This window comes from Calliphora vicina, chromosome 1 (assembly GCF_958450345.1).
Source record: "Calliphora vicina chromosome 1, idCalVici1.1, whole genome shotgun sequence".
Classification (NCBI taxonomy): domain Eukaryota; kingdom Metazoa; phylum Arthropoda; class Insecta; order Diptera; family Calliphoridae; genus Calliphora; species Calliphora vicina.
The window spans coordinates 26,405,900-26,430,285 of NC_088780.1; the positions used below are offsets into that span (position 1 = coordinate 26,405,900).

Consider the following 24,386-nt stretch of genomic DNA (forward strand, 5'->3'; position numbering starts at 1 on the left):
ACTAGATTACAGAAATAAAATCTACTAAAAAAGATAATAGAATATTTGCATAATTTTTATTGTCATCAGCTCCACTGTTTTACTACTAGCAATCATTTATGTATTTAAAAGCTGTTTTTCAATTGAATTAAATTCACTTATTGTGAGCTCTTTTAAATATTTTTTTTTATATTAATGTCTCAAGGAGAGTACAAATATAGATATGTACATATTTAGTACCATTTTGTTTAAAAAAGTACTTTACCTAGAATCAAAATTATAAATGTACCTTTATGTTGGTTTAAATGTACCAAATACTGCCATCACTTGGTATTAAAGTTATATTCATTGTTGTTTTGTTTTATAAACAAAACACCACAACATTTCTAGATTAGAAGATAAAGTGCAATTTTATTAAATTTAATTTAATTTGGTTTGACGCTGTATATTTTTAGCAAACATTCTCAGTTTGTATTTATATTTTCTCTCGTTCATACACTAAAATCAGACGGCTGTGCAATGAAATTGTTTTTATTTATTAAAATATGTGTCGTTTGTATAATTTTGGCGACCTTAAATACTCAAACAAATGCTGCTAAAATATTATCAATTTTTGGTTATCCGGGACCTTCACAATACATCATGGCAGCGACTTTATTAAAAGATTTAGCTGAACGTGGTCATGAGGTCACCTCAATTTCAACGTTTCCACAAAAGACACCGGTTAAAAATTTCCGAGATATTGCAGTAATGGAAAATTCAAAGTTGTTTGAATGTAAATTGAATTTATTTAGACTTTATGCTTTAAACATATAGACTACAGCTTGCGACTACAAATACAGTTGACAGCAATTGTCGCCCTGTAGTCAGCTACTTAATTATAATGAAAACGACAGTAACATCATAACCAGCTGGCATGGAATTTTGACGTTTCGATACATATTTTTCATTGCCATCTACGAAAACAAAAACTACATTAATTTGGCTACTGGGGCAACATTGTGGAGTAGCCGGGTAGCTTTGATGGCGTCAATATAATCGTCGTTTTTAATTTTGATATAAGGTAGTCGGTTGTCGGTAGCCTGCAGTAGTCTATGTGTTTAACACATAATAATTATACCTTCATATATAAATAATTTTTGAAAATTTTCAGCTCTAATGTCCGAAGCCGTGGGAGAAGTGAAAGAGAAAACCTTCTTTGATGAGCTATTTGAGTTTTCTGATTTTGGCGCTAAAATGGTGGTGAATGTGCTGGAGCATCCAAAAGTTAAAGATATTATGAAAAATGAAAAATTTGATTTAATAATACTGGAAGCATTATACTGTGATGCCTTGTATGCTTTGGGACAACACTTTAATGCTCCCATGGTGGGTGTCTCCACCTTTGGCACCATAAATTTTGTTGATGTTTTAGTGAATAACATATCGCCCATGTCTTATATACCCCACATGTCTCTACCATTTGACAATCATATGAATCTCCAGGAAAGACTAGTGAATGTGGTCACCAGTGTTATGGATGATTTTCTGCATAATTTTCTGATGCTGCCGACTCAAAAGAAAATTTTTGAAAAATATTTCCCCTCTTCCAAGCTGACATTCGAGGAAGTAAGAAAAAATTTCTCTTTGGTATTATTAAATCATCATTTTACCTTGGGTTTCCCACGGCCATATGTCACAAATATGATTGAGGTGGGCGGTTTGCATATAAAACAAAAACCTGATCCATTACCCCAGGACTTGCAGCAGTTTCTGGACAATGCCAGCGAAGGAGCCATATATTTCTCTATGGGTTCGAATTTGAAGAGCAAAGATATTCCGCCCGAAACTTTGAAGGTATTTTTGGATACCTTTAGGGAACTTAAACAAAAGGTGCTTTGGAAATTTGAAGATGAATCTATGCCCAACAAACCACACAATGTTTTCATAAAATCATGGTATCCTCAACCCTCGGTATTGGCTCATCCCAATGTGAAGCTGTTCATATCTCATGGTGGTTTCTTAAGCACAACAGAAACCATATTCCATGGTAAACCTATTTTGGGCATACCCATATTTGGTGATCAACCCATGAATGTTAAGAATGCTGTTAGAGGAGGTTACGCATTGTCTTTGCAATTAAATGACATAACTAAGGAGTCCTTTAAGTCTACCATAGTGGAGCTTCTAACAAATGAACGTTACACTAAAAGAGTCCAACAGTTATCGTGTCAATTTAGAGATCAGCCTCAGACACCTTTGGAGACAGCTATTTACTGGATTGAGTACGTTTTGAGGCATGAGGGTGCACCTCATATGCGTAATGCTGGAACGGACTTAAACTATTTGCAGCAATATAATATTGATGTATTTGCTATATTAGCTGGAGGTTTTGTTGTCATTATTTTTGCATTGGTGGCTGTTGTACGTTTAATGGCTAAATTGTTGTGTGGAGGTAAGGAAACAAAGAAGAGTTCGACCAAAAATAAAGTAAAGCGTAGTTAAGTAAATATATATATATATATATATCAACAATATAATATATATAAATTATCTATATATATCAACAATGGCCAAGTTGTATAAATTAATTAATTTGTTTGCATTTAGTATTTTAAGCCATTTAATAAATATTTATATACAAAATAAAACCAGAATTTAATTGTCTTATTTAATACTAGAATTTCAAAAATAAGACTTGCATAGTGGGAGAATTTCAAATAGGTGCAATTGTTAAAATTTTAACTGATATACATATAAAAACAAGTAAGAAAGTGTAGTCAGTCAATCCCGACCATAAAATACCCTACACTGAATAAATGAGCATAAATCTTTTTGTTTTAAAATTTCAATAACTTATACAAGGTGGCGCAAAAGTAAACTTCCGATGTTTTTTGGCTGTAATTAAAAAAAAAATTAAAAACTTTGATTCTTCTTGTGGATTGTTTTTATTTAGTCTTTTATTTTTTTTTTACATCAAGTAGAGAATATGATGTCATGTAAATGGCCGCCTCCACAGTTGATTGTCATTTGAGCCCTTTTTATGGCATTTTCCATCACTTTGGCCAAAACTTCCGGCGATAGGTCCTCACATTCTTGACGGATATTATCTTTAAGAGCTGCAAGAGTCTAAGGCTTTTTGACATAAACCCGCGACTTCAAAAAGCCCCACAAAAAGAAGTCTGGAGCGATCTTGCTGGCCAGTGCAAATCGCCAAAACGGGAGATTAGGCGCCCGGGAAATGCATTCTTCAGCATATCGGTTGTGGCACGTGCAGTGTGTGCCGTTGCACCGTCCTGTTGAAACCACATGTTTTCCAATCCCAATTCATCAAGTTGCTGCAAAACGAACTCGTTGATCATTGCTCAGTAGCGCTCATCATTCACAATAACCGTTTGGACCGCGACGTCTTGGAAGAAAAAAGGTCCGATGACTCCTCCAGCGAAAACTGCACACCATACAGTGACTTTGAGCGGGTGTAATGGCTCATCGTGGGTTACACGCGGGTTTTGCGCCACCTGTTATTAGTGAATGATTTTCTGAAGTGGAACTTATATAGGAGCTATGACTAATTATGGACCTAGCGCCATAAAATTAGGTCATGTGAAACTTATTTCTGTTGAATTATATCACTTTGTACCTTACAAATGTTCGTTTGTTTACTATTTTTTAACTCTAAAACAAATATTTTTTTGTTAAAAAGGATTTCGAGTGTATACTTCTCTATTGTGCTGCATTACCGAAGAATATGCAAATCATTATCGGCGCATCACGTTACCCAATCTTGATCACGCAAAATTGGCTTGATACAAGATATGAAAAAACGTTAAAATGTTTGAAAGCTAAGGTTTGTGGAGTTTCTCAAGAGTAAATATAAGCATCTTATATAAGTTTTTGATATTGGTGTAAACCCTAGGACTTGAAGATTGACATTTTAGTGAAATTAAATAATTTTGTGTTTTTTCGGACATCATTTACCTTAACAACTAAGAGATCTATATCCGGCTGTGCGGAATCTTATATACCCTTCACCAAATTATACTTCAAAATACAAATTTTAAATATTTTTAAGTTAACAAAATTAATTTTTTTTTCAAAGTTGTTTTTTTAATTTTTTTGAAAAAAAAAAAAAATTTGAATTCTTATTTAAATTTTTTTATTTTTTTTTAAATATTTTTTTTTGGTGAAAAAAAAAAATTCGGTATAAAAAATAATTTGTTCCGATTTTGACCCATTGTAGGTCCAACTTACTATGGTCTTATATACGTCGCTGCAAAGGTCTTTGAAATATCTATCATTAGATATCCATATTGTATATATTAATGACTTAAGGTAGGATCACACATGGCAAATATTTGCTCAAAAAAGCGTAACCACTTTTTTTAGCACACATTTGTTTGACGTGTTTACTCTTACAAGTGTTTTGTAAGATCAAACAGCATCAAATAAAATAAAATAAATTTTTTTTGTTTTGAATCATCCTAAGTAAAAGAAGTTTTTGATATAAATAAAATAATTCAAATGTATTTTATTTAGTGGTTACGTCTTTCTCGTCAAATATATGTCATGTGTGACCCTACCTTTAGTAACCCAGATATAGGTCAAAAATCCAGGTTGTTCTGGTTTATTCATCATATCTTAGCCATTTGTGGACCAATTTTGCTGATTTTAAATAGGAAACTTTACGAAGGCATGTCTGACCGAATTATTGAAGATTCGGTTCGCGAAGATATCTGGGGTCTTCAGAAAATCGATTTCACCAGACAGACTGATAGACGGACATGGCTTAATCGACTCTGCCATATATGTGGATTCAGAATATAAGTATATACTTTATAGAGTCGGAAAATTATATTGTGGAAATTGCAAACGGAATGACAAACTTATATATACCCTTCTCACGAAGGTGAAGGGTATAAAAACATATATTGCTATACAAATATGAAGCAATATCGGTGCTTTGCGTTTTTAGAATTTGTTACTCAAACCTAAAATTTTGTTTCAAAATTGGCTAAGTTTGGATAAGTCTGGGGCGCACAATGTCCGCTCAAGTGATTCAAATTTTACTTTATACGTTTTTGCATTAAGTTCTCTTTTCAGATCATAAAAAAAATTTATATAGTCCCGAAGACTTTTTTGAGAAAAAACTTATTACATTTTTTTTTTAGTTTTTAAGGTAAATGACATCCGAAAAATTTATATAATTATTTCCATTCATAAAAATATTAATCTCCAAGTCCAAAGGTTTTCACCAATACCAAAAAATTTTATAAAAAGCTTATATTTACTCTTCAAAAGCTTCAAAACCTTGGCCATTTTAAAAAATTTTAAACGTTTTTTCATATATTTCATGCAAAATTTTTTCTTTTTTTTTCCTTCACCTTCGTGAGAAGGGTATATATAAGTTTGTCATTCCGTTTTTAATTTCCACAATATAATTTTCCGACCCTATGAAGTATATATATTCTGGATACTTATAGATAGAGGAGTTGATTAAGCCGAGTCCATCTGTCTATTGATATCAACTTTCCGAAGTCCCAAATAAGGTCAAAATAGGAAAACATATTTTTTAAGCCGAATTTTTTTTTAAACAAAAGTTTTTTCGCTAAATATTAAAAAAAACTAAAAAAAAAATAAATTTAAAAAAAAATTCGAAAATTTTTTTTTCCCAAATATGAAAAAAAACAACTTGGAAAAAAAATTAAATTTTGTTACCCTAAAAATATTTAAAATTTTTATTTTGAAGTATAATTTGGTGGAGGGTATATAAGATTCGGCACAGCTCTCTTACTTGTTATTTTCACTGTACGTAGTTGGGAACAACAACAACTGAACGTAGTTCGGAACAAGGAATATATTATATAATATTCCGTATTGACTATTCTGGGAACTTCTATTACCAGAGTTTTCTTACTTTGTCGTGAAGTGTGGTGGATCAAAAGATGAAGTTCAAGAGTTGTATGTAGTTTGACTAAAGTAATGCTGGATCGAAACTTGCTCATAGCGCACAGTGGGAGAAAACCCGAATTTAGTGGAACTAAATTCGTATCTTCTAAACGCTTGGCCATATTAATATCATTTATATGGAAATATTGCAGGCAAGGAGGTAAGCTAATAAAGTTATGCAAAATGGGTACTGCTACTTCAGTAGAATGAGCGGTAGTGGCTGCTAAACTACACTACCTCGGAAGAAATTCTATACTATTCTATACAATTGTAAGAAATTATTTTAATATATCTTTCAAAAAATTTAAATTATATAAGTAATTTTATTTATAGCAAGTAACTATTTAAATCTATAGATTTTGGACATTTACCCTATTGCCGGCATAGGTCGAAATATTCATATAAAATTAAACTTTTTTAGTTTTATTAATAAGTTTATTTTTAAAAACGAATAACAATTACACTGTGCAACAACCAAAATCGGAATGGAGAAAATCGGGAAATATTTGGACCCGCTGTTATCAAAAAACTGGAGTCTGATGAATCACTAGGAATTAATGGATCCAACAAAAGATGCATAACATCTTTCGATAACGGTTCCACTTTTTAATAGCTTACAGAAGAAGTTCTGGACAATGTGGATATAACAATGCGTTCAAACAAATATATTAATATTGACATAAAATGCTTTGCAAATGTTATATTTTTAATCTAAATAAAGCACTACCATATTAAAAGGACTCATAATTTTATGTCAAATTTGGTATATTGGCATTTGTTTTTAGCAACTTGTAAGTAGTTAGAATTACATAAATTTCATTTTTATATAATGTAATTACTAATAGCACTTCTTATATACAATCTTAAAAAAATAAGGAACAATTTAGTATGAGATTTTACATCGTCCAAACGATAATAATTTCTTAAAAAAATTATATAAATTCACCTCGCACTTTTTCGCAGCTAAATTTTTCACCATATGTAGTCTATAATATAGCCTTGATATTGGTATAAAAATTAGGACTGCATCTCACAGCATTAGTAACTGGCAACCTTCCGAAAATTCAAAAAGTAAAAAAAAAAAATTCTATAAGAATATGGCCATTGGTTATCACAAATAGCGGAAAATATATTTTTATTTTTCTGATTTACCAAGCCTCATATTCCATCTACATAAAAAAGAGTAAAAATACGACTTAAAGAAAACCTTGTACTATCCAGCTTAACAACAACTTTGAAACCAATTCTTCATAAAAAAAATTTCTGAAAAATTTTTTACATTTAAATAGTTGTCAAAACCAAAATACTGAAGTTATTAATAAATGTTAAACATTTTTAAGTACAGCAACAACTATAGATTGAAAATACATAACAATAAATCAAATATGCGAAAGTTTTTTTTTTTTTATTTTGCGCCACTAAATTGTTGATTTCTCCCACAGTGTAGCGGAGCTAATGTCTTAAGTATAAAAAAGTATCAAGATTTTTTAAAATCGCAGGATATTTTTTATATTTTCTGTGTAAATATACAATTAGAAACTTACAGAAAATTCCTATATAAATTATATTCTTTTTATTGTTTATAAAATCCTTTCACATATTTACTACGATGCACAGAGGGTTGAAATGTACCAAAAGTGGCGATTAATTCAAAAGCTGAACTTTATCTGTTTCAGTCATGTTTGGTATTGGGTTAAAATGCATTAAATAATACATCACAAACTGCTAAAATTACAGTTGTGAGTAACTTACTTTATTGGCAGTGAGCGGTCAAAGTCAAAGAAATATTAAAATGGAACCATCAACTTCAGGTATTTGAGAACATAAATAAATAATTTTTGTTTAGATAAATGTTTTGAAAATATTTTTTAAGATTTTTTTTAAAGTTCTCCATTATTGGGGTTTTTTCGATATATAGATTGAGTTTAAAAAAAATCAGTGCGAGATCGGGTAAATTCCATTAAATGCTCCTAAAATATGAACTTTCAGCTTCTATATACAGAAAAAAAATCGTGCGGGTTTATTGAGGTTTTTTACTTATATAAGTTATAGTGAAAGAACTACCCTTGCTAAAAAACATATTCCGATACAAAATAGGTTAAAACATTTTTTTCTTACATTTTTTTCAAAGTTGAGTTTTTATGTATTTATGATTGTTCATTACAAAAATTTATGATATTGTCTTTTGTGGCTTTTATTTCCAATTTAATTCATTAATTTATCGCTTTCCGTTCCAAAGTTATAGCATAAATTGTGAGCTAAGGTCTTTTTTTCCAAAAAACAATAATGCATTTAACGGGTTAAAAAATTTTTTTTTTAAACTTTTTTTTTTCTAAAGTGCTGTGTTTTTATGGATTTATGATTATTCAGTACTAAAAAATTATAATATTCTCTTTTATGACTTTTTTGAAAAAATTTTTAAATTTATACAATTTTGTGTAAAACAAAAATTGGATTTTAAATTAATTTTATACTAATATAAAAACATACAATAAATTTATATTTTAAATTTTTTAATAGCACATTAGGTATGCTTTAATTTCCAATTTTATTCAATAATTTATCGCTTTCCATTCCAAAGTTACAGCATAAATTGTGAAAAAAGGTCTTTTTTTCCAAAAAACAATAATGCGCTTAAAGGGTTAAATTTTTTTTTTTAACCTTTTTTTTCTAAAATTCTGTGTTTTTATGTGCTTATAACAACTCATCAATAAAAAAATATAATATTTTAAAACTACGGCTTCTATGAATTAATCGCCACATTGGGTACCATTCAACCCACTGTGCGATGGGGGGGATTGGTATGCACCTGGATATGCTAGTTTTTTACTCTTTCATATTTTTTTTTGTATTTCACTATGATAGTGATAGCGAATCATTATGGATTTTTTTTTTTTTTAATTTTTTTACTGTGACACAAAACATGAAATTACAAATAAAATGTGCAATGATGGAGAACAAGACATTGGAACATTGGAAAAAAGCCAAATAAGAGAAATTTATAACACAGCATTTATTTTTCTCTTAAAAATTTAACATACTAACTAAGAGAAATTTCTTATCAAAATGCATTATCGTGATAACTACATGGTGGCATTATCAAATATTGTATTTACTCAATACGATAATAATGGCAAATAAATAAACTAACTACAAACTGATTTCATTAACAATTAGACAGGTTAAGGCAATATAATGTTTAAATTCTATACAATAGTAATTTACCTAATAGTGTTATGTTTGGAGCAAACAGTACGAATAGAAGCTGCCAGAATTTTGGGTATTTTTGCCCTACCACAACCGGCTAAATACACAGTTATGACATCTTTAGTAAATGCCCTCAACGAAAGGGGTCATCAGTTGACGTTGATAATAAGATATAACAATCAAGAGCCACTACACCATAATATACGCAAAATATTAATAGATGGACAGGATGAAATCTCTAAAGGTTGGTGAGTTAAGTTAGTTTAAGTATTTACAGACGACAATACTGTGTACTATTATTATTTATAATTACTAAACCCTTCCAATTTGTCAAGAAATAATTTTGAAAAATATATTTCGTATTTACACGATAGTATTAAACAATTTTTTTTTTGTTAATTGTTGATGTTTTCCTGCAAATTGAGGAACTTTTTCGATTTTTTTTACAAATTGATTTTTTGGGTTAAAATTTTTTAGAAAAAATCAATTTTCCAAAATTTTTAAATTTTCAAAAAAGTACCTTTTGTTCTGCGACTCCTCAATTATGGGTTGCCTTATTTGTATTTATAAATACATATCCGATATACATACATACAAAATGGATATAAAAAGGTTTTGCATTGTTTTAAAAAATGTATGAATATCGACCGCAAATAAAACAAGTAAGAGAGCTATATTCGACTGTGCCGAATCTTATATTAACCCTTCACCAAATTATGCTTTAAAATAAAGATTTTAAATATTTTAAAAAATGAAAAAATTTAATTTCAACATTTTTCTTTAATTTATTGAATTGTTTTAAAAAAATTATGAATACCGTCCGCAAATAAAAACAAGTAAGAGAGCTATATTCGGTTGTGTCGAATCTTATATACCCTTCACCAAATTATGCTTTGAAATAAAAATTTTTAAATAAAAATTAAAAATTAAATTTGTTTTTCGATTTTTTTTTTTTAATTTTTTTAATTAAAATATTTTTTTTTTTTAATTTATTAGTGAAAAAACTTTATGAAAAAAATGAAATTGCAAACGGAATGACAAACATATATGTATATCGGGGATTTCATGTCAAGTGAACCAACTTTTATAATCGATGTCTTCCGATCGGAATGAAATATACACCAAGGTTACCCTATTGGATAGCAATTCAGACACAAATTTCAACAAGATTGGTCAAGAACTCTCTGAGTTAGAAGAAAATTTGAAATATTGACCAAACACGTGATTTTTCTCATTCATGTAACATATTACCTATAGTTCTTAGCAAAATGTGTTCCAAATAGTTTAGATAGCTATTTCTTCAATCTTTCAAAAAAATATAAAAAAAAAAAATAAAAAATTTTTAATATCTTTTTTCCGAAATCAAAAACTTTTTTCAAAATTGGCCTTTTTTTTCTTAAAATAAAGCTTAGGTATTTCCCTTGAAGACCTATTTGGTCGCTAAGTGGGATGTGAGTTCGATATCTATCAAAATAAATGTTTTGTAACTCAAATCATGCAATGTTTGCCTTTTTTGCAAAATCCAAAATTTTGTTGACTTTTTTTTTTTCAAAATGGACACATTTTTTTTTTGCTCAAAAAAAGCTTAGATATTTTCCATGAAGATATATTGCAATCACTCATGGTGAAGGGTATAACAAGTAAGGAAGTGTATAACAAGCGTTAGTTATACACTTCCTTGTTGGTTCTTTACAAATATCTGAACTAACCAAATATGCCCTCCCCACTATGCACAGTGGCGCCTGTAGAACAAGTGAGGTTGAAATAATCAAAAATTTCATGTGCCCCTAAAAAATATTTAATAAACCTATTTTACAGAAAACTGTCCAACGATTTCAATTTAATTCAGAAGATATCGTCCTTCAAAGATGACTGATTTTCAGTGTTCAAAAAAACAGACCATTTTTTCATAATTTGGTCTGCTTTCAGACGCAGTATCTCGAAAACTGGGTAAAGAATCATCATTCTTTTTCATTATGTTGAAATATTTGCTAAAACATAAGTAGGCACTTAAAACGGGCAAAATCCTCTCCAAACACTTATTTCATAGGCTGATCAATTACACAGTGCAACACGAAAAAAAATAACCATATACGGATACCACTATGTGATAAAAGACCAAAAAAAGAGACCCGTGTCTCCCAATTTTGCCCAAAGTCATACACTTTTTTTTATGGACCCTCTGTGTCATTTTTGCAAAAAAGCGATCATTTTCTCAGGCTCATATCTTGCAAACAATTCGGAATATTGATTTACTCGCTGAGGCAAAGTTGTAGCCCTTGTCTTAAAATAACTTCTTCAAAACCAAAATCGCAAAAAACTTTAAAAAATTCTACATTTTTTTACCTGTTTTCTCCTGTTCAGGTCCAAATTCAAGGAAACAATATCTTTCAAAAATGATCTTAGTTTATGGCATACTTTTAGGCAGCTTTAAAAAATGTATTTCTAAATTTATTTCGATCTTTTAAAGTTTTTTGCAATTTTGATCTTGAAGATGAAGTTTTTTTGATTTTATATCTTCACAATTTTTGTTCCTTATGACAAGCGCTACAATTCTGCCCCAGAGAGCAAATCAAAATTCCGAATTGTTTTCAAGATATGAGCCTGAAAAAATTATTACATTTTGCAAAAATGACGAGGCTCCAAATATTTGGGGGCCCATAAAAAAAGTGCATAACTTTGGGCAAAACTGGGAGACACGTTTATTTGTTTTTTTGGTCTTTTATCGACTTCGCTATCTATGACGGTCCAGAATATATATACTTTGTAGGGCGCAAATGAAAAATGTAGAAATTACAAACGGAATGACAAACTATATACATTTGCCACTCATGTTGAAGGTTAGAATAAATAAATAAACCTAAATATCTCTTTAACTAAAAGGGATATCGCCGCAAGGACTATTTATATTTTCAGCTCATTCGGATCATAAATGGATTTTTGCCGATTTTTTAAAAAAGTTTGAGACTAAATTTGAGAGGAAACGCACTAGCCCTCATTATCCATGGTCAACTGTAAATCAAACCGGAAACACCTCAGCTCTAACCATATAAAATTTCGTTAAGATATCCAGTACTTCCGGAGATACTGAATTATTTGGAAAAAAAGTTTCGAAACCACTATTCTATGGTGGTGTAGGGTATAAAAATCATTTGTATTATTTGATAATTTAATAATATTTATTTTCAGACGATAAAATTGTATTGTGATATAAGTTTTTGACAAATATTAATACTCAGTATTGTCGTTAATAAATAGCTCTAGCAAAATTAAAAATATATGTATGTATATTTCACAAAAAATCGTATAGCAGAAACCATTGGTCTAAAATCAAATCCTATCTTGCGCATTTCGTCTTTTATCCAATGATATTTCAGTACATATTTTTTTTAATAGTTTTTTTATTGGATAAAAGACGAAATGCGCAAGATAGGCTTTGATTTTAGACCTATGATTTCTTGAGGAGATTTTCTTAGAATTTTCCGTAGATTGCGTTTCTGCTAAACGATTTTTTACTTTTTGATCGTCCATATAATTCGACCCGGCCTAATGTATATTTTTCTTTATTTTGCTTTTAGAATTTTCAACATTTTCCACCGAAGTTCTGGATAAAAGTTTCTTTTCGAATATGCAAAGCATTTTCGGTAAAAGCGTGTTAGCCACCTCAAATATTATCAACAATCCGTATGTTAAAGAGATTATGAAAAATGAACAGTTTGATATGATAATGCTGGATACTTTTATATGCGAGGCCTTGTATGGCTTGGGAGAACACTTCAATGCTCCCATGGTGGGTATTTCCAATTTTGGCGCTCTAACATCTTTGGACTTAATGGTGGGCAATGTCTCCCCTCTGTCATTTGTGCCCTCCTTATTCACACAGCATACATTTGATGTAACATTTTGGAAGCGCTGTTTAAATGTTGCCCTAAATGTTGTTGATTTAATGACTCATGAACTTTTGCAACTGCCTTTGCAACGCAGACTTTATAATGATTTATTTCCTAATGCCACCATTACTTTTGATCAGGCCAATCGTAACTTCTCTTTGGTGTTGTTGAATCAACATTTTTCTTTAAGTTTTCCTCGGCCGTATGTGCCCAATATGATTGAGGTGGCTGGTTTGCATATTGAAGAGAATTTGCAGAATTTACCTTTAAATGTTCAACGATTTTTAGATGATTCTCCTCAAGGTGTCATTTATTTATGTTTAGGTGTTAGTGCAGACATGTTTAACCTTAATCCGAATAATTCTCAGTCATTTGTTCAAACATTTAAAGATTTAAATTACAATGTTATTTGGCATAACAACTATATGCCATCAGAAGGTTATAAATACAAAAACATCTTGCAGGTTTTCAATGTATCCCAATACTCAATGTTGGCTCATCCAAATATTAAGTTGTTCATAACAAATGGTGAGTTAATTAGTATTATAGAGGCTGTGTATTATGGTAAACCTATTCTGGGCATACCTATGTTTGCCGATCAGCATGTAAATATCAATATGGCCCTTAAAACCGGTTATGGTTTGGGTTTAACATTGCGACAACTCACTGAATCGAAACTGCAACAAAATATTCTAGAACTTTTAAACAATCCACGTTATTTAATAAAAATCAAAGAATTATCCACCGTCTTTCGTGATCAACCTATGAAACCTAAAGACAAGGCGGTCTACTGGATTGAGTATGTGCTGAGACACAAGGGTGCTACACATTTGCGTGTTAAAGGACGTTTTTTAAATATTTGGCAATTTAATAATATTGATGTCTTGTTAGCATTTCTAGTAGCATTTGCTGTAATTGTTTTTAGTATTTGGTTAACAATGAAATGTATATATTTGCTGGTTTTTAAAAGTAAAAATAATTTACAAATAAAGGTTAAGAAAAATTGAAAAGAACTGGAAATTATTATTGGGAGGAAATAAAAACTTTCGACATGGTATCGCACAGAGCTGTATATTTGGTGAATAAATTGTTGGTTAACACAAATATTTGATGAAGAAAAATGTTGTCAAGACAAAGTTGTTGGAGCTAAAGCACTAACAATTTTGTCATAACAAGGCAATAATACTAATGAATGGAGACTATCACAACAATTTTAATAAACAAAAATTTATCAGGTATAGACAGACATACGGTTAATGAATGTTGTAAAGTGTTTTTTTTTAAATAGGTCGAGAACTTTAAATTGAAATAAAACAGATACATGTATGGCATTAGTGATTAAATATGATTTCGAGCGCGTACATATCGTAACCTGAAAGACCAATATTTACACACCATTCGCAATAAATCAGGATGTATCGCGGCAATAACGCGACGAATATTCTCTTCCAAATGGACAAGGTGGTCAGTTCGCCAAATGTTTCTGAAAATTGCATATTGTTACGTTTTTACCTTTTAAAAACGGTGGTTTATTTCCTTTGAATAAACCAGATACATTTGATTGCAAATAAAAGCAGTTTAGCAGTTTCGAATTGTAGCAACTCTTTATTTATTCAAATTTACACAACAATAGTCACTCAGTGTTTTTATATAAATACACGTTTATAATTCACAGTAGTACACAATTTTGAATTAAACTCTTTATAATGTACAAGAATGCAGTTGATGTTAACTCTAACAGCGCCTATGATAAACTAAATCATCGACCGCAGCCATTTATACACAACGCAATCTTTCTTCTAGTAGCTTCATGAAAGTTTTATTTATACAATGATCAACTCAAAGCTTTTATTCAATGTGATATGTTCCATGGTAGGCTTGTGGGATGCCAATTACATTTTCTATTAAATTACTTGAGGTGTAATTGCAATTGATAATTTTAAATAACCATTACATGTAATTGTAATTGATATGTTACTGATTACAATTAGTATAATTGTAATTGCCTTTTTCTATTACAATTACCAGTATGTAATTGATAGAAAAATGCTATGCTAATTAAAAGTAATGTAATTACTTTAAAATCAATTACATTTCTAAATTTTAATATGACTTTTTTAGATAAAAAAGTAAGAGATCTACATATCGAGCCCTTAGCGCCAAATTATCGTAAGCGACATTTTCTAAATTTTTTTTATTGCAAAAATTAAAATTTTATGGACCGACTGATGTTTTAGCGTTCTCAGAATGTCAAAATTGTTAATAACTTAAAAATTATAGGGGGTAAGATTTTATCGTAAGTCAATGTTTATTTTTTATAGAAAACGAATTTTATCATTAGCGACACACAGTGGTATCGAACAAAAAGAGGGAAATAAATCTGTAACTTGCAAATGGTTAGATTGGTTTGAATGAAATTTCACATGCGCAAAGAAAAAGTGTTGTCGAGTTTAAGTTTTGAACCTTGACCTCTGGGCCCATGGGGGCGCGACCAAGGATCCCCAAAGTAGGACACCTCGGGCATGTTATATTTTTAAAACGATTCAATTTATTCGTTTGTGTTCCGATTTCAAAAAAATTACACACATATAATCTTATAGCTTAGGAGATATTCGCATTTGAATATTAAATTTTCAAAATATTTACCCACCACACTCCAGCGGGTCCAAATATTTTCCGATATTCAACAATTTTCATTTTTTGGTATAACAACACATTTATTTGTCAAATAGAAAAAGAATTGTTTAAAAATAATGATTAAGTCCAAAGTTCGAATTTAAAAAGTTTTAAAAAGACGACTTTTCGCTAATTTTCTGGGAAAAAGGTACTTTTTTATTTTTAAGTTATCTTAAAAAATTTCTAAGAGGTTGTATAATGGATTTGTACTTTCTGAAAGCTAAGTATTCATAAAATATTTTAAATTAGTAAAAATTAAAAAATTGTTGTTATCGAGGGGATCAGGTCCATTCAAAAAACACCTATTTTTTATGTAAAATAAAATTTTATTAGTGTTTATAAACCGGTTAACCGAAAAACCGGTTTTTCTTCGAAATCTCGATTTTTTGCGAACCGGTTAATTTAAAATGTTGATTTTCGGTTAACCGGTTTATCCGGTTTTTATCACTCTGTTAACCGGTTTTTAAAATTTGGGACTAAAATTAATAAATCTCATGTTTTTATGCATTTTTAATATTCATTGTGTACACATTATTGGTCTGATTTGAAACCTAAATCGTAGATTAAAAATACAAACCTCTTTAGATTGATATAATATTAATATTTAAGAATTACAATGATTCTAAATATTAGAGGACGATGAGTTTACTTAAAAACTTTTTCGGAATAAATTGCGCATAATGAAACTACTTAAAAATTACAATTAAATTCCGCATAATTCTATAAGTTTAGGTTAAATCTTACTAATGATTCATTAAAAACTTAGTGATGATTTTACCAAACTTTAAATTGAATTCGATGTACATACCTTATTTAAATAAATAGGACTTCATTAGTGTGTTTTGTTCTTAAAATTTTAATTTATTAATCATTTCGTTAGCTTTTCAGAAATATTACAGGAGAGACAAAAAAATTCTAAATCCATGATTTGAAATATGATAATGGAGTTTTATTAATTATTTGGTATGATTTATAATGACAAATAATCACAGCTAAGAAGAAGTGCTTTTGCATAAATAGAAATAAGGCAAACAAAAATGTCAAGAAAATATAAAATAAAAATAAAGTTTGCAGAAAAATATCAATCAACAAAGAAATAAAATATTTGTAAACTATCGTGTAAACAATAAATGTTTTTTCGAAACGATTTTTTGAAATACCGAATGATTTCAATAATATTTTAAATTTGAAAATTGTTAATACTCAGTGTTGCCGTCTATAAATACCTTTAGTAATATATTTATACTCAATTCCATTTGACTGAGATAATAATTTTGACATTTTTACAATATAAAATGGACTTAGCACCTTTGTATATTTATAGTTTTTTAATATTAACCATTCCTGACTACTAAAAACTACAAATTTTAAAGCTGTATATACTTTATTGGACATTTAATGTTTTCTACACATATATGACGGTTAACCGGTTTAACCGGTTTTTTCGATGTCGGTTAACCGAAAAACCGGTTTTTTAAAAAGTCGGTTTTTTATAAACACTAAATTTTATGGCAAAAATTCTAATGTCGCATATTCGATATCAAAACATAGTACCCAATTTAGGTGACCTAATATGTTTCTAATTATTTTGTAAAGGCTTCCGATAACCCCGACCCTGGTATGGATATTATAGCCAAAAAACTAAAAATTCCCATTTTTGGATCTTTGGGAATTGCGGGATTGGTGATAATAAATTTCAAATTTCGTTTTTATTTTTCCATTTTAAATAGAAAAATTTACATATCTGTGAAATTTCATTAAAAATTATTCATAAATAAAAATTTAATTTCAATTCGAAAAATTTGTATCTATGCAAAAATTCAATAAAAAACATTTTTTATCACATTTTTCAATAAAGTATTCAATGAATTTTTAATTGTCAAAAGTTATAAATATTTTTGAAAAATAAGCAAATAGCTTGAACGAAATTATATTATATCGCATCATAACATTTTTAATTCTATGTATAAATTTCAAAATAATAAAAAAAATCTTCTCCTGTAAATTTTAAAATTATATTTTTTTGTATTATCAATTTTTTTGAACATTTAGAGAAAAAAAACTTTTCGTGAAAAAGTAAATGCGGGTTTGTGATAATCCACACTGAGTCGAATTAAAATTGAATTACCCAATAATGAATTATTTTACAAACTATACTTGTACCAAAATTTTCAATCTTTGTTGGGAAACTAAAGACCAAATTAATATCTAGTACGGGTCGTTAGAAAAGTATTACTATAAAATAATGGTCTTCGGCATTGTAATGCGCACTGTAAAAATAAGTAATTGATAACTTTTGTAATTTTATATATTTTTAATAATAAATATTTTGAAAGTAATTATTATATATTTTTAGTCATATTACTATTACTGTTTCTTAATTTTGTAATTGTAATTGATATTTTCCAATTACAATTACATGTAATTGTAATGTAAATATTGCAATTACAATTACTTATAATTGTAATTGAAAAATTAAATTAAAATTATTTGTGATTGTAATGTCCTATTGACCAATTACACATTACATGTAATGGTAATTTAAAAAAATCCAATTACAATTACAAGATAATGGTAATTATACCAGTAATAGATTGCACAATGTAATCATTACACCCTAAGCCTGTTCCATGACTATGTTAATAATGTCCATAGTTATGTTAACTACTGTTAATCGTCCGGTGGACAATGTTTTTCCATAATTGTTTTATCAAATTTTTAATGATTTTTTCTTGTTATCCAGCGTTCCAAATTCACTAACTTCAAACGCGTGTAAAAAAAATCTAGCGCTGAACTAAAAAAAAGCCTTGAGGCTTTTGTTATAGAAGACGTAAGCTTTCATTTGCTTTTGGTTTCATCCCATTCCAATTCGGATTGTTCGATTTTGTGTCACAGTGTAATTAGAAGTCTCCAGAAATATAAAGTATGAAAACATGATGCAACTTTAAACCAGCCTTTAAAACCGTTATATTTGAATTCAAATACAATTTTTTTAACAATATTTATGACTGACCAAACAGTATTCCAGGGGGATATTTATATCATGCACCGATATTGCCCATTTTCAATACCAAACAAACCTTATAAGGTATTAGTGGAACAATTCAGCCAGCTATTTCCTTTCGTATTTTCAACAGACAGACGGACGGACATTGTTAGATCATCGTAGAATTTCATAAGGATCCAGAATATATGTATATACTTTGGTGGGTCTAGGATGATGTGCTGTAATGACAAAAAAGCCCTATCTTTTTTGATTGTGGTTTATACCCATGTGTCCAATATACATATAATAGAAGAAGGTTTAAAAATAAATTTTTTCGTTAGAATTTGTTTTTTGTTTGTCCCTATTATGATTTTTAGTTATTTACAAAATGTAAGTAATTAAATTTATGCATATCTTTGATATTATTTCTGCCAATTTGGCTTTATATAAAATTTCCCAGAAATCAAAATAATAAAACTAAAACAACTTTGCTGTTATTCTTAATTAAATATGTATCTCTAGCCTATTTTTTTTTTAATTTTGCTTAGTTTTAATTAGTTGGCATTTTGTGATATTTTTGTCTTTTCCAGTTTGTTTCATAAATTTTATTGTTTTTTTGTGTGTGAGTACTTCTTTTGTATGGCTGTGGGCCTTTTTATTGCTGTTACTGTGAATATTTCGTAAAATTTGTGAACACAAACATGACACACATAAATAACTAAGGATATATTTAGCTAAATCAGCAAAATATTCAACAAAATATTTACACAGTCTTTTGAATAATAAAATAAACTATGGTTGTATTTAGTTTACATGTATATTAATGGATGTATGTGTTTATATGGTCAATATATAAATGTATGTGTGAGCATTAGGGTGGCTCTAGTCGATGGTAAACTAGATGCAAGTTTTTACATTTTTGAGAACAAAATTATAAAACACAAGTTAGAGCAGTATATTCGGCTTTGCCGAATCTTAAATACCTTTCACCTGCATACAAATTTTTTAGATTGATATATATGGGAGCTATAATCAATTATAGGTCGATCATCATAGAATTAGGAATAGCGATTTTGGTATATATGGGGATTATTTATGACGAATTTCAACTTAATAGCGATATTTATAAGATATTTATGCTAATTTAAGTGATTTCGGAAGTGAACTTTATATGGGGGCTATGGTCAAATATGGACCGATCCACAAAAAAATTAGTGTTGTGATTTTTTTTAGCACGAAACTTATTTTTGCTGAATTTTGTATGGATACTGCAATTCTTAACGCATTTATAGACCATAGAACCATATTTCGGGAAGAAATTTGCATGGGTGCTAGAAGAAATCATGAACCGATTCTTATAATTTTCACCAGAGTTAGTCCTTTTATTATAAAAATAACGTGTGTAAAGTTTTATGGTATTATCTGCAATATATTTACACAAATAACCAAAAATATGTGAAAATTGTAAATTTTTTTTTCGGTTGTCTCACATTTAGGTTCATAGCTCTGGTTGTACTGAACCGATTTTGCTGATTTTCAATACCAAACTGATTAGGGGAACAGTAAATATATTTTTTGCAAGTCTATCAATTTTGTTTGCGTATTTTGGACGTGAGCGGACAGGCAGACGGATATGGCTCAATCGACTTAGAATTTCATAAGGATCAATAATATACTTTGTTGGGTCTCAGATGAATATTTCTCAATGTTACACATGGAATGACAAACTTATATATACCCTCATTCACCGCTTGTGGTGGTGTAGGGTATAAAAACTGACGGATCTTATTTTTTGACAATGAGAAATTCGATTAAACGCATCTTCAAGACTATAGTTCTCAGTTATTGTAGGACACTGCAAAATTGGAACCAGTTTCATAATATGACTGGGTCTAAGATTCAATAGTTACCGAAGAACTTGTCATAATGAGGAACATGATGAAAAGGTTTCTAACTTATTCTGTGAGTGTCCGTCTTTGGCTACAGTGAAAATTTCTACGTTTTTTTTTTTAAATTTTTCGTTCTAAATAACAAAGTGTAAAAAATTCCAATTCCTAAAAATCCCAAAAATGGTATTTTTTACAATTTTGGCCATAGGGTCCACATTTTCTATGGGACTGGGAAAATACTTTGGGGATAAATAGTGAACACAACAAGGTTTCCTAAACTGCTTTCGGTTTTCTGATCCCAGCTTTGGGATTTTAAAACATGTGGCCCAAACTTAAAATTTTGATAAAAAAATAGTTCAAATTCAGAAGGGCGTAGGTGAGACATATTCGAAAAATAGGACATGTTTTTTATATCAATATATTCTTCGCAATGATACCTTACAGAAAAACATAAAATTGTTACATGTTCCTAAAGAAATTTTTTTTAATAAAAAAATATTAATGTAACTTTCGCCCTTATCCCTTGAAGGTATAACCAGGTCTGTGTAGACCTTTTGCATATAAAAGTGTGTATAACATTATTGTTTTACTTTTTAGAGACAAATCCTTTCATGACTTCCTGAAGCAACATTCTCCAAACACAATGAGCAAAAAATCGAACCGATTGTGGATCCTGGTTCGGCTTAATCCAGGTTTTCAAATATTTTGGTTCAAACATCATAACCAGGTCTGTGCAGACCTATGAATAATTTGAACGTTAATAAAAATTAAAAAAGGAAACTATACTATTGGGTAGCTCTTTTCTATGTATAATATAAGGAGATTCACACATTAATAATGCATGTGCATAATTGTGGTTTCATTGCATGTATTGAAAAAAACCGGTTTGTTTACAGCATTCACGTGTCAGGTATTCGTGCCTTGAATACCAAACAAACAAATTTATACATAATTTTAGGAGACCTGACTATGTATTTCCACACAAATCCCATATAGGTCTGCACAGACCTATACCGTTTAGCGCCAAAAATCCTTACACCTCCGAGGGTTAACTCTACTATTTTATGAATTTTTAAATTGAAAATCGTTTAGTTTTGTTACCATATTAGATATTGCTCTGAAGACCTAGCTGAGAGCTTTTCAAAAATATTAAATTCTTTGAAATTGGATGGGAAGCAAAAAAATGGCACGTGTTTAAAAAAGTTTACATGTCGAAGGTACCCTACTTTGCCCCTGAAGCATGTGTAAGGCCCATTTTAATAACTTGAACTCGAATTCTCCTTGGCTACACCATATCGGAGCTCCGTTAGGAGCAGCCATTTAAAACTGCTAGATTTATTTGATTTTGCCTCACTGTGAACTGTCATCACTCCTACTTAAGCTGTAAGAATGGCAGCATAACGAATCTTACGATATGTTACGAGGAATATAGAAAATATTAAAATAGGAAAATAGTATTCAGAAAAACAATTGTATTTAAGTGTTTTTTATCTGAGAGATCTACTGATCTTCTTGTTACTTGAATTAGCCTAAAAAAGGCTAGCGGTAGTACAAATATTTTTAAGAAATGTTATTGAAACTAAAGCGAAAAAACGTCTCCACCCTAATGTAAATATAAAACATACGATATCACAACCATTGGCTATTTACCATATGGTCCATGCAAACATTCAATGATGTTTATGATGATGACGACGATGATGTTAGATAGTTTCGCTCAATACATATTATTGACGTAATAGTGATATATTTGTTTAGACAGTATTGCCGTTTATGAAAAACATTTGATTACATTTGGGAAAGTTAATTAAAGTACATAAATTGAATGATATAAAGGAGAAGAAAATGCAATATATTAGACTTAATTAAAGTTGGCTGAAAATTGCTAGTAATTTTGTCGATACCAAATATGATAAGAGATTTATGTGAGTTGAAGTGATTTTCGGAAGTGGACTATTGTCCGCATATGGACCGATTAGAATGTGATTTCAACTTGCATGAAATTTGTTTCTGTTCAATGAATTTTAAAATGTATGTCTGTTAAGTCCCTATTTCAACAATATAATTGGGGTATTCACACGGTATCCTATTAGTCGTATTGTCATTATATCCTAATATATTATAATAGTTGTTGTTGTGTTTTAAACAAAAAAAAGAATTATAGTCTTATTAGTTTAGAACATTTTTGTTTGAAACACAATAAAAATTTGATTAAACTATCATAATATATTAGGACATTATGACAATATAACCAAATAGGAGACCGTGTGAATACCCCAAATATTTCCCGCCCAAAAGTAAAGTTGGGGGAAGGTAATAAAAATTTTTCCCTTAATACATTAAATACGATTAGAATTTTCATCCAACTTTAACAAAATTCTTAACCTGTTGATAAAACTAAAAAATTACAACCATTTATTTAATTACAAAATCCATAAAATTTGATTTACCCAAATGTAAGTATGCATAAGAAAATAATTAGAAAATTTAATATAATATCTCATAAAAATCAAATAAAATAAAATTTTAACAATTCAGTCTTTATTGTTTCAACCAATAAAACATACAAACAAACATAATGTTTATGTAACAAAATTAATAGGTTACTGGCAGCAGTAGCATAATATCTACAAAGCTCTTAAAAAACTATCTAACCTTTTAATCAAATTAGGAATTTGGAAACTAAAAACCCCAATAAATGAAGTCAATTTGTATGGTTTAGGGGATTTTATTGTGTAAGTTTTTGACTCTCGTTTTTGTTGTTGTACATGTTATTCTTAATGTTGTTGTGTCTGCTTTTGTCTATTGTTTGTTAAATTAGGGAAATCTAATGAGTCAATATGGGCAGTATGAAAACCTCAAACTATTTGGCCACACTCATGTTGTTTTGGATACTAAAATGCCAACCAAAAATGATTTTAATTAATTAGGCTTTTATGAGGCATGCATCCCAGATACTAACACTCATACACAAAAGCACACTCATACATACATATTACATAAACATAAAACATAGTTTAACACACATAGATACATAAAAAGCTACAAATAAATATAAAACTAAACTAATACATACATGCTAATAAAATGTACTATATTTTAGAGAGAGAGAGTAAACATAAAATCACACACATCAAAATGTCCTTTTTCGCCATGTTTGTTAATACTCGTATCGGGAAGTTAAATTTCAACATAAAATCAAGCACTAAAACACATGAAAATATGTAAGTACACATGTATGAATGCTTGAGCTAAAATACACCAACATCCTTAATAAAAAATGTTTTAGTTGAACGAACAATTTGCATTTGTTGGAGGGTAATAAGTTTTAAGTTCTTTAAAATCTGTTCAGATTACAATAAACTAAGGATGTGAATTGTAATCCAAGTTCGATGTTTTGTTTATACCGACCACTGATCTATATCTAGGGTATTCATTCGACTAATCATCGTTCGATTAATCGAATAATTTCTTACGAATAATTATTCGAACAATTTAAAAATGGCCATTTTCGAATAACGAATAATTCGAACGATTTTATTTAGAATAACCGAATAAAACGAATAAATGTTCATATATAATTTCTAATTTAAATAAGTAATAATGACTCACAAAAATTGTATTGTTTTTGAAATTCTACAAAAGGACTTTCGATCACTGTAGATGAGTGTTCCGATAGCTCCTTCTATAAATATATAAATATTACTGCAAGAAGTTACAATTCTAAAAACAAGTCTTTCAAAATTTTTAACTTAGGACTTGAACCAATGAAAATAAAAGATACGGAATAAAATATTTGTTATTTAGCTGGCGAAATATTAGAAGAATCGCAGT

The 24,386-nt window shown here is 29.4% G+C and overlaps 2 protein-coding genes across 2 annotated transcripts; both read left to right on the forward strand.

Moving 5' to 3' along the window:
* The first annotated feature begins 462 nt into the window (after nt 1–462).
* LOC135955231 (UDP-glucosyltransferase 2-like) lies at nt 463–2,615 on the forward strand. The gene is made up of 2 exons (XM_065505562.1): nt 463–754; nt 1,133–2,615. The coding sequence occupies exons 1-2, from the start codon at nt 499–501 to the stop codon at nt 2,461–2,463; spliced, it is 1,587 nt and encodes a 528-aa protein (XP_065361634.1). The 5' UTR covers nt 463–498; the 3' UTR covers nt 2,464–2,615.
* A 6,475-nt stretch (nt 2,616–9,090) lies between these two features.
* Nucleotides 9,091–14,008, forward strand: LOC135961226 (UDP-glucosyltransferase 2-like). Its single transcript, XM_065512741.1, has 2 exons — nt 9,091–9,355; nt 12,690–14,008. Exons 1-2 carry the CDS (start codon nt 9,100–9,102, stop codon nt 14,006–14,008), a joined length of 1,575 nt encoding a protein of 524 aa, XP_065368813.1. The 5' UTR covers nt 9,091–9,099.
* Nucleotides 14,009–24,386: the final 10,378 nt, after the last annotated feature.

Excerpts from the sequence above, each read along its gene's own strand:
- LOC135961226 (XM_065512741.1), top strand. The coding sequence starts at position 9,100 with ATGTTTAAATTCTATACAATAGTAATTTACCTAATAGTGTTATGTTTG. Across the intron at positions 9,356-12,689 it reads ACAGGATGAAATCTCTAAAG|AATTTTCAACATTTTCCACC; the intron begins GTTGGTGAGTTA and ends TTTTGCTTTTAG.
- LOC135955231 (XM_065505562.1), top strand. The coding sequence starts at position 499 with ATGAAATTGTTTTTATTTATTAAAATATGTGTCGTTTGTATAATTTTG. Across the intron at positions 755-1,132 it reads AAATTCAAAGTTGTTTGAAT|CTCTAATGTCCGAAGCCGTG; the intron begins GTAAATTGAATT and ends GAAAATTTTCAG.